The sequence below is a fragment of the Sinocyclocheilus anshuiensis genome, unplaced genomic scaffold (genome assembly GCF_001515605.1).
Source record: "Sinocyclocheilus anshuiensis isolate Anshui unplaced genomic scaffold, SAMN03320099.WGS_v1.1 scaffold180, whole genome shotgun sequence".
In the NCBI taxonomy this organism is placed as follows: domain Eukaryota; kingdom Metazoa; phylum Chordata; class Actinopteri; order Cypriniformes; family Cyprinidae; genus Sinocyclocheilus; species Sinocyclocheilus anshuiensis.
The window spans coordinates 1,074,938-1,093,550 of record NW_015554093.1 but is presented as its reverse complement, the minus strand read 5'-3'; the positions used below and the strand labels follow the sequence as shown (position 1 = coordinate 1,093,550).

The window sequence follows — 18,613 nt, the reverse complement described above, 5'->3', positions numbered from 1 at the left end:
TATATGCATGTGTTGTTTGTACGTTTCCCTATTAGATTAGCTGAGTTACCACTCGTTATTTGTATTAGTTAAGCCCTAAATGCTGATATTCAGGTGTATGAATGTATCTCTGGTTTAATATATTCTAAATGTTTCTTTCTTGGTATCAATATGATCTGCTCTTTATTCCTCAAACAATGATGTACAGTATGTGATTGTGAAATGCATCATACTATTTGTACTATATTTTGGGTAAAACTGCACCAGTCCTCCACACCAGCCATAAACATGCAAAGGGCCATAAAGGGAGACAAAGAAAACTTCTCCCGCTCAAAAAATTCACGCCTGGTATTAACTATCAAAAGTCATTAGCTCAGACTAATCTTTGCTCAAAATCTTTCTTCTTGAGACGGACACTCTCTAAGACTCCTCAAAACTCTCCTCTTGAGTTTGATTTTCCAGCAGTTCTTACTTTCCTTCATTCTGTATATATGTGTTTTGCTTAGTTTAGTTGTACATTAGCTATAGCTTCATTTATTAAATCCCTTATATTCTCAATTGATTGCCTCTGTGTGCTGCTCACAATTCGGAGTGATTATATTGTCTGCTCGGAGGACGGACAGATCAAATAATTGTAATATTGATTCTGCTACAGTTAATTCTAAGATCTAATTAAATATTTATTATTATTTATAACCAGTTATAATTAATTATAAATATTTCCCGTTTGAGCCAATTTGCTACAAACTATTGTTCAAAAGTTTGGGGTCAGTAAGTATTTATTTAAAAAACACTTTTATTCACCAAATACTCATTAAATTGATCAAAAGTGCCACTAACGACATTTACAACATTACAAAAGATTTGTTTTCAAATAAATGCTGTTCTTTAGAACTTTCTATTCATCAAAGAATCAAAATGTATCATGGTTTCCACAAAAATATTAAGCAGCACATCTGTTTACAAATTTGACCATAAGAAAAGATTACACTTTATTTTAAGGTGTCCTTGTTATGGTGTAATTATACATATAAGTACTGAGTAATGTTAAAGGGTTAGTTCACCCAAAAATGAAAATTCTGTAATGATTATACAATTTATCAGGGTTCCTACCCATTTTTCATTTTAAAATTCCATACTTTTCCAGACTCAAATTTCCAAACCTTTCAGTAGATTTTCAGACCATATTTAACATAAATGGTTCATAGGGCATTATTTTCAGCTTTTGGTATATAGTACAGTCATCTGTAAATATTTTTATATATATTGTAAATAATGTAATGTAAAATGCTGTTATTAATATTATATATATACATATATAATTTTTTTTTTTTATTGATTTTCTCGAAGTGACAACCTACAGAGTCCCTAAAATAATAATACAGACTAAAAATACAGACTTTTACATGCACACAATAAACTTTTTTTGTGTGTGCATGCCCTTGAGAAACTATTCACATGCACATGGGAATTTTTTGCATGCTTATGCATTACAATTTCTAGTTTTATATAACCTATTTCCTTTGTGCATCACTATGAATAAAGGCTATGTAATACAGTGCTAAGAATTCAGAAGAAACCCAAAATGCTTATAACCTGCATTTTGCATAGGCTAATCAAAAAATGCATATTTGACAATCACTAAAGAATCACTAAACAGCTGCCATGAAATCTCACTTCTCGTACAATAAATGTATTTTCATTAAATTCTTAATTTTTTATTAGAAAAAAACTAATAGGGGCAAAAGTCTGGAAACATAAATATTTTTCCATACTCTGCTTTCTTTTTTCCATACATTTCCAGACCTGGAAAATAATTAAATCAAATTCCATACTTTTCCAAACCCCGTAGGAACCCTGATTTATATAATAATTTAATATAATAGTACATATAACATAAAAACACATGCTGAAAAGAGTGAGAATGGCTGGCATTGGACATAACATGAATGCACACAGTGTAATGGGACTAGTCAAGTTTCAGAGTGTGAAGACTTGATCCCGGACCAGCGTAAAAGCCAGCGAGTTAGCAGAGCAGGTGGGATGTAGAGTGACTCAGTATGAGGAACAGAAGGTGGCTGCTGGTGAAGGTCTTGGCATACAAGCCCCACTGCTGGCTAGAGCTGGAAATCAAGTTCATTACAGTCATGCGCTTCCAAGGCCTCTCTCTCACAGCTGGGTTGCCACACGATGCCAATTGCAAGCTGACAGCTTCAATTTCATGCAACAAGATGGACAATTATAATGAATGGAACCCTGGTACGTCTGCACAGTCACGCTCTACGAATTCACTAAGTCAGAACCAGCAGCAAAGATGGAAAATCGTCCAGAAATGTCAGAATCACATGTACTCATGTATCCAAGCATGCATGTGAATAAACTTAAAATTCTAACACATTCATTAATCCTTTGACCTTTTAATAATCATTTTTTTTCCTTTCAGCACAATATTAATTCAGCCCATATATAAAAAAAAAGCACATTTCAGTCTCCTGTGTGTCTTTAGCCTCTGGGATGAAAAAGATAACAACAAACCACTTCCCTCCTCTCAAGGCACACTTCTATCTGAGCTTTTTACTAAAATGAGGAAGGATGCGTTTCAGATACAAGCCCACTGAGAATCTTACAGGTTTCAAAGGGTCTAAGATGATGATGTCTTGCACTTATTATCATGTTTTTTTCGACACTGACATTTTAACAGCCGGAGTACAATACAAATTTTGAGTGTTAATTAGTGTTATGGGACTGCTGAACATCGCCCAACAGTTATGCAAGTTTAATTGCATTTGGCCACACAAAATGTCTTCATAAATGTCAACGAATATTTAGCCGAGTCATTATTTTGCGAAAAAAAAGCATATCTTCTCAGAATCTAAATGTCAGACAGTCAGGTGGTCATAAATGGAATCATAATGCATTTGATAAACACTCAGATTTGTGTAAATTATATATATATTTGTGAGGCTGAGAGAAGTCAAGAACACCGGCACAAAAAATTTAAAGATGAATGATGAAGAATTAAAGACAATTTTTACTTGCCCTGCCAACATTTAAATACTAAAAGATTATATATAAAATATATATTATATACATAAAAAAATAAAAATCAACATATATTCAATAAAATCAGCGAGATACACTGCAACATTACTGACTGATTTGTACTTTTCAACCCATTCTTTTTCAGAGACAGAGAGACACTCACTCTGTGATCTCCTCAGTAACCGTGTGCTCCACCTGCAGACGGGAGTTGACCTCGATGAAGTAATGTTTACCGTGTTTATCCACCAGGAACTCCACTGTGCCTGCATTCTCATAACTGACCTGAGGAAAGAGATGGAACGGATTGAGATATGAGAATTACAAACTTTTCAGAGTTTCACAGGCACAATTTACATCCTAATGAAAAAAAAAATTAAAAAAATACTATGAAATTTTAAAAAAATTGTTTTTATTTAGCACACGGTGTGATGCCCTAGTGTCACAGCAGATGTACTGTACATGTGTACTGTATGTATGCAGATAAAGTTGGACATACTCATATATTAGTGCTGTCAAACGATTAATCGCGATTAATCGCATCCAAAATAAAAGTTTTTGTTTACATAATATACGTGTGTATACTGTTTATATTTATTATGTATATATAAATACAAACACATGCATGTATATATTTATGAAAAATATGTTATGTTTTAGGGGTGCTCAGATTGATTGGCTACTGATCACTATCGGCCGATAATCGCTTTGGGATGATTGAGCGACGGTCTCTAAAAAGGCCGATCTCAAAAAAACGATCTCAAGCTGATGACGCTGCCGTGAGAGGTTTGGCACGACATGCAGCGGCACCGTCTCAGTCTCTGTCCGGCACGGGTGAAATAATTATAATGCTGAAGGTGAGGTACTCCTTCATATTTCTTAATAAAATAACTTATAAAGTAATTTGAAACCTTGTGTGAGACGTAATTTCACAAACAACATGAGTGAATCACCGCGCGCGCGCTCTCTCTCTCAAAATACGCAAATGTCTTCAAATCACCACATCGCGTCTGTCTATAAGCGAGCTGCACGCTGCACCGTTGACACAGGAATTATAACTTGCACAATCGAGGCAGTGTCACATCATCACTAACATTTATAAATCGCATTACTTTTTAATTCTTGCCAGTGTTTAACCATTCAGCGCTCGCGCGCTCTCCTGGAGACCGTACGCTCATGCACACTCGCAGCGCACACACATAATGCCAGGTTTACATTACTCCGTTTGCAGTGCGAATGTGGTGCGCATTTTTTCCGCGCTCATGTTAACAGATTAATAAAGCGTGCACACTGCACACGGTTGCTGTCCGGCAGTGCGTTCCAGTAGCGGTGCGTCTGCAGCAGTGCAGAGATAGTTTCCGCACCGAGTCTATTTTTGCTGCACTGCAAGGGCTGAATTAAATTAACGGCACATTTTTTTGCAGTAAATATGCATATGGATTGACACGAAAATGTAGTAATTACACCACAAATGCATATTATTAAAGTCTACTGTGTTTCACAGTCAACACGCATGGCTTTTTGGCTAGGTTTAAAGAGAAAGAGCACTTTTAGATAAACAAGGCAATAATAGATGCACTCGTGGAGGTAGGAAAACAAAGTTCTTTATGAACTGCAGGATTGCTTGTAATAAAGATTTAAATGCAAAAAAGAAAAGGCAGTAGAGCTGACTATTTCTGTCAATGGTAAGTTTGTGATAACGTAAGAAAGTAGTTTAAATGTTTTGCCACTTGCTTGAGCAACTTAATATATAAATCTAGAAGTAAATGCAAAAGTAAAAAGCATTGAATAATGTGTTGCTTATATTTATTGTCTTTAAACATGTCTGTGAAAGATTGTAATACTGTACTGTGTAAAAAAAATTGCAATGCTGAAAAAGCATTTTCAGTGACAATGTTTGGATTTTAAATAAAAATAATGGATAAATGTTGTGTTTGTGGTAAACAGCCACGGATCAGTAGTGGACTCCTGTGTGAAAGATGCTTCCCCTCTCACAAGAGACACCTAAGAGGGGAATTCCCCCCATTTTCAAAAATGAAATTCAGGCTATATATAAAGAGCTGGGTGATAATAAAGTAACATTTTGTGACAAAATAAAAAAAATAAAAAATCAGTTGAGATTTGCTACATCTACTGTAGTATTTATTGCTTTACATGGGTGTACTGTATGAACATGTATGTGAAGTTAGATATAACATGTGTCAGGAAATGTTGTTTGTCTACCTCAGAAGGTCAAACTAAATAATATATATGCCATTTTGTTTTTGCCACCTTATTACCAAACTCAGGTACATGACTGAATACAGTTTGAAAGATCTGCATCATTTTGTTGATTACAAGTAATAAACATTAAATATAAAAAATATATTGTTTAGTTCCCATTGACATGTTTAGTTCCCATTAACAAAATAAATATTTGCTTGTCATACAATAACTTCAGTAACAGGGTTGAACGATTGAGCTTGACAGATGGATTTAAAAGATACAGTACACATCTTCACGACAAACTACTTCCATACTGATTTTTGTTAATAGATAATAGTTTATCTAACAATTCTCTCTCCAAAGGAAACTGGATGTGTCTTTAATGGGACACTAAATGTATGTAATGGGACACTAAGTGTATGTTATTCATAAAAACTGAAACCATAAATAATGTTTGTTTAATTTTTTAATGACAGTTGTGGCTAATACCAAGTTACCACATTTTTCTTGCAGCAATAATAGTAACCATGGTATATTTTGAGGAAATTATAGTACATTGTGGTAAGGAAGGCATCAAGACAGCAGGTTGCCTCTTACTGGGCCACATCTTGACACACACACCACATAAAGCCCAACAGGGGTTCCACAATCCCATCCTCAAATTTCGCAGAAGTGCAATCCAATTTGTCCTTAGGCCTGTCGCCGCTGCCAAATTTCCTAACGTAACACATTTTGGATACACACCGCCTCTCACACACACAGCCGTGTAGTGTTTGGAGAGTAAAGCATCCTTGATAAATGGCTGCCAACACACACTGAGATCAAACAACCAACCCTTCAAATTCCTGGCTGATATTCATACTCACACCCGTTCAAAAATCTCGCAAGCCCTGCGAGACCACAAGAGGACATGAAGACTGTACACTTAAGATTTGAGAACATCCATCATTCTCAGCACTTTCTCACACATGCACTGAAATACAGTGAGCAGATTAGAATTATTAGACCATAGCAATGAAAGAGATGAAACGAAACAAGACGGCGCACAGTGCCCATGAGAAGAAAGGCACAGACAGGTAATTAAATGGGTAAAATTAAAGGAGGAAAGGATGGAGAGCAAGAGAGGAGGACAGATGGCATTCCACAGAGAGGACTAAAGAGGGTGAGAAAGAAGGAGGGAGAGAGATGAGTAATTATGAGTCTCACAGCTTGATACAATTTCTAATTACTTCACAACATCCAAAGCATAAACAGGGTCTGCCGACAGTCTACAACAAAAGGCAGAAGAGGTCAAATAGGGAGGGTTTTTGGGTTGGTTTTCATCTAAGAGTCAATATATGGAATTATGACTGACAGAAGGAGAGAGAAACAGAGGAGGAGCCTCTCCACAGGAGCTGTGGCTCTGCTTTCCATTCAAGGAGAATCGTCTCAAATTCAAATTAGTGGTCAATTATTATGAGTTTATGAATAGCGGGGTGTAAGGTATAATTCATCTAAAACTGAAATTTTTTTCATCCCAATGGGACAATCAGATATAATTTCTATTAAGTTTCCAATAAAATTCTATGGCACGGTTTCACAGACAGGGCTTAGGTTAAGCCAGGATTAGGCCATAGATCAACTAGGACATTTAAGTCGTTTTTAGAAATATGCCTTAGATAAAAACATTACTGGTGTGCATCTTGAGACAAACCAATGAATCTGATATATTATACAGATCAGTCAGTGCAAGTTTCTTTCAGTTAAAACAGCCCAGACATGCATTTTAGTCTGAGACTAGGCTTAAGCCTTGTCTATGAAACCGAAGGTATATTTCCTTACACCTTTAAATACATGTGTGCACAATCTTAATCCCTATTTACACAAAAAATGGTAAAACATATTTTTAAAGATAAAGTTTCTTACAAATATCGTACATTATTTATAAATGCCACGGAGACAGTCTCGCATGTGACATTTTACTATATAATTTTTTTTTATTGTGACAGTAAAGACATTTATAATGTTACACAAGATTCATATTTCAAATAAAAGCTATTCTTTCTATTTATCAAAGAATCCTGTAAACAAATTATAATGTTTCCACAAAAAAACTAATAATAGAAAAATCTGCTGTGTCATCACAGGAATAAATTACATTTTAAAGTATATTAAAACAGGAAACGGTTACTTTAAATTGTTATATTATTACACAATATTATTTTTTTACTGTTTGATCAAATATTGTCCCAAGTAATGTTGATTACATTTACTTTCTTTCATTTTTATTTTATACATGTGTATATACACACACATCATATAAAAACCCAAATGTCATTCTAGCCCCATATTATTTTTTCATCATGAAACATGAATAGAGGCAGGACTTCCCTCAGACAAGGAAAGCGGATTGTGATTTTATACTGCCAAGCTCCATAAAGGACAAAAAAGCAGCATTAAAATGTCATAAAAGCAGCGCTTACCATTTGTGTGGCTACATTGAAGTCTTCTGAAGTCATTTGATAGCTTTGTGTGAGGAACGGTCTGAAAAATGTGTCAGTGTTTACTAATAATGTCTCCTCTGGTATAGCCATCAAACTCTCACTTTTGTCCATTTATTCATAGTTTGTCACATGACAAGAGAAAACCTGTGGCATTTCACACCAATGGCATCAAACTTGGTGCAAACATTTTTTTAGAGGTGTAAAAGGGGAAGACTGTCAGAAGATAATGGATTTTCAGTCTGTTTCTCATTCAAAGACATATGACTTCATAAGACTCAGAATATGGGTTGTATGAGTCACATGGACTACTTTAATAGCTCTTTTTTGAGTTTCACAGTCTAAATCACTTTTCATATCATCATCTCTTTCTCTTTATTTATTCCTTCCCTTTTCTAGCTTGTACTTATTTGAACAATGCCTAAAACTTGGTATTTCAAGCACTTCCTGTGTCTGTTTGCCTCTTTAAGAAGAATCGCTTTATGTATTCCCCAATTGTAAGTCGCTTTGGATAAAAGCGTCGGCAAAATGACTAAATGTAAATGTAAATCATAGTGTCAAATCTATTTTCCTTGTATTCAAAACAGAACCCCTGACATGCATCTTAAAATCACTTCTGCTCTTGTATTTTACATAAAAACGAAAATATGGGATTGGTATGAAAATTGACAAAATTTGCAATTTTATGTAAACTATTCCTTTTTTTTTTGTTTTTTTCACCATCCAATTTTTTGTACCAAAAAGACCAGCTCAGAAATTCTGCCTAACACTTTGAATAATATGAAGGATGAGAGGATGTGTAAATGATATTCGGGTGAACTATTCCTTTACACTTGTAGATTCGGTTACATCCTTGCATGAAAGAGACAGAGACAGTAGTAAGAGTGAGAAAACAGATTCTGACAAGCAGAGGAGACAGAAGAACGACATGCAATCAGTGAAGTTAAACAGCGTTATGTAAATACCATCATCTTTTACTGATGATTAGCGGCGAAGATGCTTTCGGTTCACAATCAACCTCAGCGTGCCTAAAACACATGCAAACGGGGTTTATAACAGTGAGTGTTGAGTGTGACTGAAACCACATCAAGGCTGTGATCCCCAACCTGTGCTTCAGGCAATGTGGGTAGAGCAACTGTCTCCATGGTAACAGCTGACATAAAACAAAAAAGGCGTTAAAACAGGGGAGATGTTTCTGTCATGTTAATACCATTTAATTCCTCATATGTCTAACTAGCACATAAATAAGCTGCTACAGTGACCACTACATTACGCGGCCCCCCAAGAAGAACAAGGTCAATGAAATGTGTGTAACATAATTGGTGGGGAGAGTCTTCTCACATATTCCTTCCTCCACGACAACACGGTTATCCGTTTAACAGGGCTCCGACAAAAAGGACAACTTACAAGGCTGCCCATAATGGGGTACACACAGAGAAGTGAATGACAAAATAAAAAAACAAATTTTTCAATATTGAGAGGAATCTGTGCCGGCAAACATGCTTCAAGCCCTCGATCACAGGAGAAGAAGAAAAAAAAACGGAGCATGAAATGGCGATAGCTCTGAAGGTCAGAGAGAACACTGCCACATCCTCTTTTTATTAGTAAGGACATGGATGAGATATCTCTTAACTCTGTAGCACGTAGTTGAGACACCCTATAAACAGAAGCTATTTTGTTTTTCAACTTCTTGTTTTAGCTAGGGAAAGGGTTAATTATATATTACAATGGAAATAAAACCTAACATTGCGTGTTTATTGTCTCGGTTTATTTATTATATTTCAGTTGACAATGTATTATTAAAAAGACTTAAAGTTGTGTCCTTAGGTTATGCATAATAAATCATTTAAAATAAATAAATTGACATGATGGCATCATCATCCTCCTTTAGGAAAGTCAACTCCACTAATTAAAGTCCACTAAATTGTATCATTTTATCTAATGTTTGTTTGTTTATGTTTGTGATTAGGGTGCAATCTTAATTTAACTTTTCAGCTCTGTTACCAAGTATATATTTGTAAACATCATTAATAAATTATTCAAATAAATATCTTGTAGTTTTTAAAACATTAGGCATAACTAACTGGCAATCAACCCTGTTACCATCAACTCTGTTACATTTCGAAAGACAATTAAATATTAAAATGGAACTAAAACCTAAAATTGTCAACTAAAATATGAACGTAAATTACGAAGAAAATAAAGTATTATTTAAAAGTTGTGTTTTTAAATCAACCCTGTCACCATAATATTTCTGCCCTATTAAAGTAACAAATTATTCCAAAAAATAAATAAAACTTTCATAATGACATCACTGTCCTTTGAGAAAGTAACCTTCACTGATTAAAGTCCACTCATTTTTATAATTTTATCTTATGTTTAATTTTGTCAGTGAGTAGGGCACAAGTTAACAGGTCAACTCTGTTACCAAGTGTATATTTGTAGACATCAGTATAAAATTCTCCAAAAAAATAAACAAACAAAAAATTGCATTATAGTTTCTCAACCTGAGCATAATTAACTGGCAAAACCATCAACCCTGTTACCATCAAATCTGTTACATTTCTAAAAGGATTATTATAATATAAATTATTATAAAGGATTATATGTATGGATTTGACACAATGCAATTCATTAATGCTTATGCATACTATTTGTCTAATTAAATGTTTAAAACAATACCACATATCTAAGAGAAATACCCTAAATCAGAAAACAAAAACCTGTCTCTTGGAACGCTACAGTTTATATTCTTATGGCTACTGTTGGAAACTGTGTTTAACGTCTGCTAAAGGTCAGTTCAAGTCATGTTTGCCCCAATATGAAGAATGGGAAACATTATCACACATGACATTTCCATTTCTGTGACACACAGTCCTAATGATTAAGCATGATGGTGACAGGCCATTTCGTTCTTACAGAATCACATGAAACTTCTACCACGCTTCCAAAAATGGAATTAGACAATTAAAAGAACCAGGGAAAATGTTCTTTGATATTAAAGATGGAGCATGAGAGAACAAAGGAATACATCCCACTGCCCTTAAGAAAAAAGCTGTACTCAGCAATAGGAAATGAGACTGAGGGGAGCTTCAAGCGTCTAAGGGAACATGTCAAACGCTCAAATGAGGTTTTAATGCTTGCTCTGAGAAATCTGAAAGCCTGGCCATCTTCTCCATTTCCCTCATCCATATGATAGAGCAGATGGAGGAGAGATTTTAGCTCGCTCACTCTCTTTATCTCTCTCGCTCTCCTCCTTCACCAAGTTCCCTCACTTCTTATACAGACACACACACACACACACACACACACACACACACACACACACACATACTCACACAGACAATACTCCATATCTCTCTAGCTCACACACACACGCACGCACAGAAATGCTAATACATGCATATTCTTCAGAATGCTAAACAACTGACAGCAGAGAGTCCAGAAGGGGTAAAAGACGGGTGACCGGCGCAGTATGTTATGTGTATGGGTGTCTGTTGAATTCAGAAGACATCAACAGGAACTCTGCACCGATAACCCACTAAATGAATCTTTTCAGTGTGGCAGAAGATTCCAGCTGCTCCAAATGTAATCATGCATGTTTATTCAATAACTCTATATCTAAAATTGCTATGTATTAAAAAATGTAAATGTCTTCAACATTACTTGGAAAAATCTACCATGCGTAAGATCTTTCATGAACAGTCAGAAGCTTTATTAATACTACGCAAGAAATGTCATGTTTGTGATTCATCAGACTGACACAAACTCTGCAAGGCAGGCATGCAATTGCGCACATAGAGGGACGTGGTGTATCTGTGCGTGGACATGATTACACACGCTAGCACAAACAAGTCAACAGAAATTGCAAAAAACCGCTGCAAACCATGAAATTAACTGCATTTCGAGTGTGAAGTGGCTTAACAAATAAACATACGTGGGGTTCTGAGTCCACTTGTGAAAATTAGTGCATTTTGTTGTAAATGCTCAAACACATTGAACCATGATGCTAAAACAGATATTGCAAGTTCAAATCTGAAATTTACTAGATTTTCCATCTTCCCTTGGTTGTTAAAGGGATAGTTCACCCAAAAGTGAAATTCTGTCATCATTTACTCACCCTCATGTCGTGTGTGACTCTTTCAACTGCGAAACATAAAAGATGATATTTCAAAAAAACATTAAGGTCCAAAATGACAATGTACCCTATTAACACCAACACAGTTTCACAGAAGAATGTCAGTCACACAGGTTTGGAATGACAAGAGGGTGAGTAGGGTTAACTCTCTCTTTAATGTGACTAAAATTGCAAAAGCATTAAACACAAAAGATGAAACACTGAAGTTGAACAATTTCAAGCAATTCTTCTACTTCAGACCAGAGAAGTCAATTAAATCTTCACCCAGTCTGAGAGCAATTAATCTTTTCCCTTCATAAGCAGGCTTCAATATACTGAGTTCATAATGACTCTCTTTCATGAGGTCAGATCATCGGCACAGGCACATGTCAATAGTCAGTCAATAATGCACTCTCTTCATATACAGCCCTCAACTGTCACTCAAAAATGCTTCAGAACATGAAATATAAACACATTGGAGCAGCACATTCAATACCAATAAATATGAAGAACACAACAGAGGACAACAGCGGGTTTCCATTTCCATTTATGTATTTGTAAGATATTTTTATCCAAAATGCCAGACATACGCATGTGTCCTCATTGGCATTTGATCAAAGATGCAGCAAAAAGCACCTATCAAGAAATAACTCTTTTGATGTTGAGCTAACTGTCAGTTTGGCTTGAGTTTTCGGCTTGTATAAATGTCTTGCTAAAATCAGACTGGGAATTCTACTTGCATTTACATGTGACACGAGTTCAATAGGGATAGTTCACCCAAAAATGAAAATTCTGTCATTAATTACTCACCCTCATGTCGTTCCAAACCCGTAAGGTTTTCGTTCATCTTCAGAACACAAATTAAGATACTTTTGATGAAATGCAAGAGCTTTATGACCCTCCATAGAAATCAATGCAACTGAAACGTTCCCAGGCCCAGAAAGGTAGTAAGGACATCGTTAAAATAGTCCATGTGACATCAGTGGTTCAACCGTAATGTTATGAAGCTACAAGAATACTTTTTTGTGCGCAAAAAAAACAAAAATAACAACTTTATTCAACAATGTCTTCTCTTCCATGTCAGTCTGCGACACGTATTCACGAGAGTACCATGACGCATGCGTGTGGTGCTGCTGACGCAGGAGCCAGCGTTCTGACAGAGCGCACATGCACTGAGCCTTGTTTACAAGCAGAGGAATGCACACGCATGCATCGTGGTACTGTTGTGAACGTCGAAGATGGACACAGAAGAGAAGAAATAAAGTTGTTATTTTTGTGTTCCTTGCGCACAAAAAGTATTCTCGTAGCTTCATAATATTACGGTTGAACCACTGATGTCACATGGACTATTTTAACGATGTCCTTACTACCTTTCTGGGCCTTGAACGTGGTAGTTCCATTGCTGTCTATGCAGGGTCAAAAAGCTCTCGGATTTCATCAAAAAAAAAATTATTTGTGTTCCGAAGATGAACGAAGGTCTTATGGGTTTGGAACGTCATGAGGGTGAGTAATTAATCATTTTCTGTTTATTTACGCTTTGATTTGAACGAAAACAGCATATCCATGTGGTGCGGCTGACGCATACAAGTAGAACAACATACGCAGTTTGCGTTCAGTGGATACTCTCCAAAATGGCGCTACGGTGAGGTGGAGGAGATGAATTGTTGAATAACGTTATTTTTGTTTTCTTTGTGTACAAAACGTATTCTCGTTGCTTCATAAAATTCAGATTGAACCACTCATGGCAGATTGACAATTTTGACAATGTCTTTCATACTTTTCTGGGCCTTGACAGTGTTATTTACTTGGCAGTCAATTGGACAGTCACAAGCCTCCCGGTTTTCATCCAAAATATCTTAAATTGTGTTCTGAAGACGAACGGAGCTTTTAGGAGTTTTGAACGTCATGGCGGTAAGTGATTAATGACAAAATTTTCATTTTGGGGTGGAGTATCCCTTTAAGAGCAAAAACGGTTTAAATAACGAACAGGAACGAAGGTCTTATGGGTTTGGAACGACACGAGGGTGAGTAATTAATGACATAATTTTTATTTTTGGGTGAACTGTTCCTTTAAAGGGATACACCAGCCCAAAATTTAAATTTTGCCATTAATCACTTACCCCTATGTCGTTCCAAACCCGTAAAAGCTTCGTTCATCTTCGGAACACAATTTAAGATATTTTCGATGAAAACCGGGAGGCTTGTGACGGTCACATTGATTGCTGAAGTAAATTACACTTAATGACAAAATTTTCATTTTGGGGTGGAGTATCCCTTTAAGAGCAAAAACGGTTTAAATAACGAACAGGGTCTACATTTTGTGTAATGAAAGAAAAACTCAGCCTCAAAAAAATGTTAATGATCAATATTATGTTAGCAGCTGATGCCATCTGCAATAGTATCAGGCAAGCCTTTGCTCTTTTCTTAAGTACATGGAAGTCCTGTGTTGCTTCCTTTAAACTGAATTATTCAAAATTTATGCAAAAATGTGTTAAATGTTGTTACCGGATCAGCCACAGAGGATAAAAACTGTATTTTTCCTCTTACAAATCTTTAAATAAACCCTGACAGGTGCATGCTGTCATATGTCAGCCTTCATTCCCAAATGAACAAGTAACATTCAGTAAGGACACCAACATTTGCTCTAAGGTAAATTAAGCTGACTAAGTTAACGTTAATTCATTTACTTATTGATCAGGGTCAAAGCAGAGTTCATAGTGTTGAGCATGTTGTAGAACTGTTCTGTTCACTTAACTCTAATGTTATCAGATGCAATTATTTTCAAAAGAAGCTTTTTTCCAACAAAGTGTTTGCCTTGATTCTGAACTGCAATCTGTGCAGTTTTTAATCATGTTATCATGTAATTTAACAATTTCTTTAAAAGAAAAATGGCTGATGAAAATGCTGTAAAATGTCCTTATTCATTCCAGCCTACCTAAAAAATAATATCCAGTTCATTTTAACCTCTTTATATTACTTAAAATCACATTTTCTTTGAAAAATTCTGTAAAGTTTGTCTCTGTTAGCAACATTAACCAAGAGGGGAGGAGCTTATCAAAGGATAAACTGGCTTGGGTTGCTGTGCAGCTTCAGATTTACCCATACTTTTTGTAAACTGGTGCCAAAAATCCCTGCCAAAGAAAAAGCACCATTCTTTCTCATATCTCCAGCAGATAAAATATTAAAATCACAATTGAGAGGTTCAAACCTCCCCAAATGCCAGTGCAGGTTGTCCATATGCTGGCTCAGACTGGCATACAGAGATAAGAGTCAGCCAGATGAACAACATATGAAAAAAACCCTCCTGTCATAAACAGATATCAGTGTCAAGACCCATCTGGATATGACTTGAAAAACACTAAGAGGTAACAGCACAAGTAGTTTTTATGGAGGAAACTGGTTATCAATAAAAGTAATGAATTGCTATAGTTATTCAGGAGCTTTGTTACTCTTTTTAAGGCAGATGTTACTGTGTTTCTTTAACAGCTTGTCAGCTGCAGCAAAAAGAGACCATTTTTTTGGTCTTGGCATATGTTTATGCAGTGAAATGGATGAATGGAAAAGTTTGATTATGGTTGTTATCCATCCAATGGCACAGCAGCGGCACCTGCTGTTTAATTCAGTGTAACGCATCCTCAGGTACTGTGATAGACCTAAATTTACATTCACACAATTTTGTTTTCTAAATTACTTCATCCTTGCTAGCTGAGAGACATGACCTTTAAAAATAAAACAGTCCAACAGTCAGTAATCTGAGACTGACCCGCTTGACATGTGTGAGATGAAACTGAACAATGAATCAACACTGATAAACTGAAGCACTTTGAGTTAATTAACTAATATTACAGTGTAGGTGACATTGTGAATATGCTCCTTCTGTAACAATGCACTAAAACACTACAGTGAATAAAATAAATGCATAAAGGAATGTGCACTTATTATTATATTATTATTTCAGGAGTTTAGTGTTCACAAGTACAGTATCCACAAATTATTTAAATCATGTTTTAAATAAATGTTAATAATCATTAAATTTAATACTTCTTTTCATTTATTAAATAGTTTTATAATTGAATCATTATTACTACTACTGTTACAATTATTATTGCCATTATTATTATTCAATTAATATTATTAAATAATATTAATTTATAATTACTATTAAGTTTAATTTTGCACTTTAAACTAAAATATTATTTTTGTCGACTAAAATTAGTTCTTTCTGGACAATAAATTGAGTAAAATAACTAAAATAATGAATATGACAAGACAAAATATTTACTCAATTTAAAGGATGTCTTTATAAAAAGACAAAAACGGTGTAAAAATGAGTGCTAGTCAGTGAGATTCTGTGGTAATATTAAATTATTCAGATTAAGTAATTTCATTCGGAACAGCCATTCAAAACTCAATGTTTGAGCAGTAGTTTATCCATACATTCTTTTCGAACCATAAACTTTTGTAAATCAGCATTTGCATATGGTTTGGAAAAAAGCCAATGCTGCCATCTGTCAGATGTTTTCACTTGTACCTGTCGAGCGAGGTTCACGGAGTCAGCAGTGAGTCTGTCTCTGAGGTGTGGGTCCAGCTGTGTGGCCGGTGCGATCTCCACCACCTTCTGGTGTCTCCTCTGGATAGAGCAGTCCCTCTCGTACAAGTGAATGACATTGCCGTATTTATCGCCTACACACAATGGACCGATCAACTCATTGAGCATTACACAGAAGTCTTAAACCCATCTGCCACTGTAAACAAACCCATCTGCTAGTATTTCTCCAAAATATAATAACAAACACAATCATATAACTGATCAATAAACAGTATGCAAATTAGCAGGCAACAGAGAACTGCACCACTCTGTTCATTGTTGAGAACAGTGTGCTCTACGCAAATATCCAAATGTTTTAATTAACTACCAGACAATGTATTTATTTCCTGCAAAAATCTAATTTGCTGTTGAAGGTTTTGAGCGTTTTTTTCAGCAACAATGTCTGGGAACAGATTTGAAGTAAAACTCTTTACTTACTCATCCTTATGTCTTTCCAAACCTGAGTGACTTTCTTTCCATGGGACACAAAAGGAGAAATTTGAAAGAGTACTTGTTGCTCTTTTACATTCAATTACAATAAATGAGGACCGAAGCTTTCAAGCTGCAAAAGCATCATAAATTTATTATAAAAATTGTATATTTGACTTGCGTTATTGCTATATTATTTCTTCTGAAGCTTTGAGAAATATTATTCATTGGAAATCTTGACATTCACACCTTTGCTTCCATGGTTTGTCCATGAGAAAAGTATCAATTTATACACAATTAGTTGATTCATGAGAGACAAAGTGGTTCATAAACAAATCATTTAAGTTGGATCTTTTCAACACATTTCTAAATGATTTATTCATAGCTTGGACTGATCAGGTAAACCTACAAGCGTTGTTTACATGCAAATTAATAATCCATTTGTAAACGGGTTGATAGCTCAATCAGACTGAAAAGCCTTAAACACATTATTTAATTTGACTGAGCTCAATCTGAATTTGAGTAGTGTAGATCTTTAATAAGGTGTTTGACAGGAAAATTTTAGCCATGTTTCTAATATTTAATGTTTAAAAAAAAAAGCTTTGCTGACTTGAACATGGCAACTTGGCACTGCGAATGCCCAAAAACCTGATTGGATTCATTCAGGTTGACAAAAATTAGTGCATGTAAACATATCTACTGACTCAATGATCCAGTCAGTGTTTAACAGCCAACTAAAAGGGGAAGATTATAAGTGAATAATTACTTACATTTTAGTCTGTCCTCACACTAAGATACAACAAGGCTTCAAACGACTGTAGCAAACGAGTCATGTTGGCCACTTTTATGGTGCTTTTGTGTCCTTTTGACATTTAAACACGTCAGAACAAAGAGCAACAGTTTTCCTTTTGTGTTCCACAGACAGAATATAATACAGGTTTGGAATGTAATGAGGGTGAGTAAATGATGACGATGTTTATTTCTGGTTGAACCATTCCTTTAATATTAGAACACTTGATCTGCAGTTCACTTACCCAAGATCTGCACCTCGATGTGTCTGGGTTTCTCAATGAACTTTTCCACAAACAGAGCTCCATTGCCAAAGGCTGCCAGGGCCTCAGAGTACGCACGCTGATAGTTCTCCTCTAGTTCCTGATCACACACGAAGCCATAGAGTCAGCCAGTGCAAATAGCCAGCACACCAATTCATACAGCACAAGTAACTCAAGAGCAAACAAAACTAAAGTGCGCACACATTCGCGTTCATTTAAAAGTCCTCCAGTGTCAAAGCTCACAACTGGCTCTCAGAAGGAACGGAGCAAAGATTAAATGCGTTCCAATCCCGTACAAATAATTTGACTCTCGGACATAGTACCTCATACTCCCTGACCACTCGCATTCCACGTCCTCCGCCCCCATAGGCAGCCTTGAAGATAATCGGGAAGCCATAGCTGTTGGAAAACTCTTGAGCTTCCTGCAAAGACGAGATGGGAGCGTCTGTTCCAGGTACCACCGGTATACCTGCAGGATGACCAGACAGATCTGCCTCATTACATGCATTTTCTTTTTTTTGGTGGAATGCTGGTAACCAAACAGTTGCTGGTAGCCATTGACTTCTATAGTTTTCTTCCATACTATGATAGTCAATGGCTACCAGGTTTGGTTACCAGCATTCTTCAAAATATCTTCTTTTGTGTTCAAAAGAAGAAAGAAATTTATACAAGTTTGGAACAACATGAGGGTGAGTAAATGATGACAATTTTCTAAATTTTCTAA

The 18,613-nt window shown here is 35.7% G+C and overlaps 1 protein-coding gene across 1 annotated transcript in view; it reads right to left on the bottom strand.

Annotated features, from left to right (window-relative positions):
- Window positions 1-18,613, bottom strand: part of pcxa (pyruvate carboxylase a) — a 134,506-nt gene that overhangs the window by 105,569 nt on the left and 10,324 nt on the right. The window contains exons 5-8 of the mRNA XM_016461475.1: window positions 18,213-18,358; window positions 17,872-17,989; window positions 16,352-16,503; window positions 3,185-3,303 (exon numbers count right to left, since the gene is read on the bottom strand). Of these exons, the coding sequence (XP_016316961.1) occupies window positions 3,185-3,303; window positions 16,352-16,503; window positions 17,872-17,989; window positions 18,213-18,358 (535 nt within the window). The remainder of the gene's footprint in view (window positions 1-3,184; window positions 3,304-16,351; window positions 16,504-17,871; window positions 17,990-18,212; window positions 18,359-18,613) is intronic.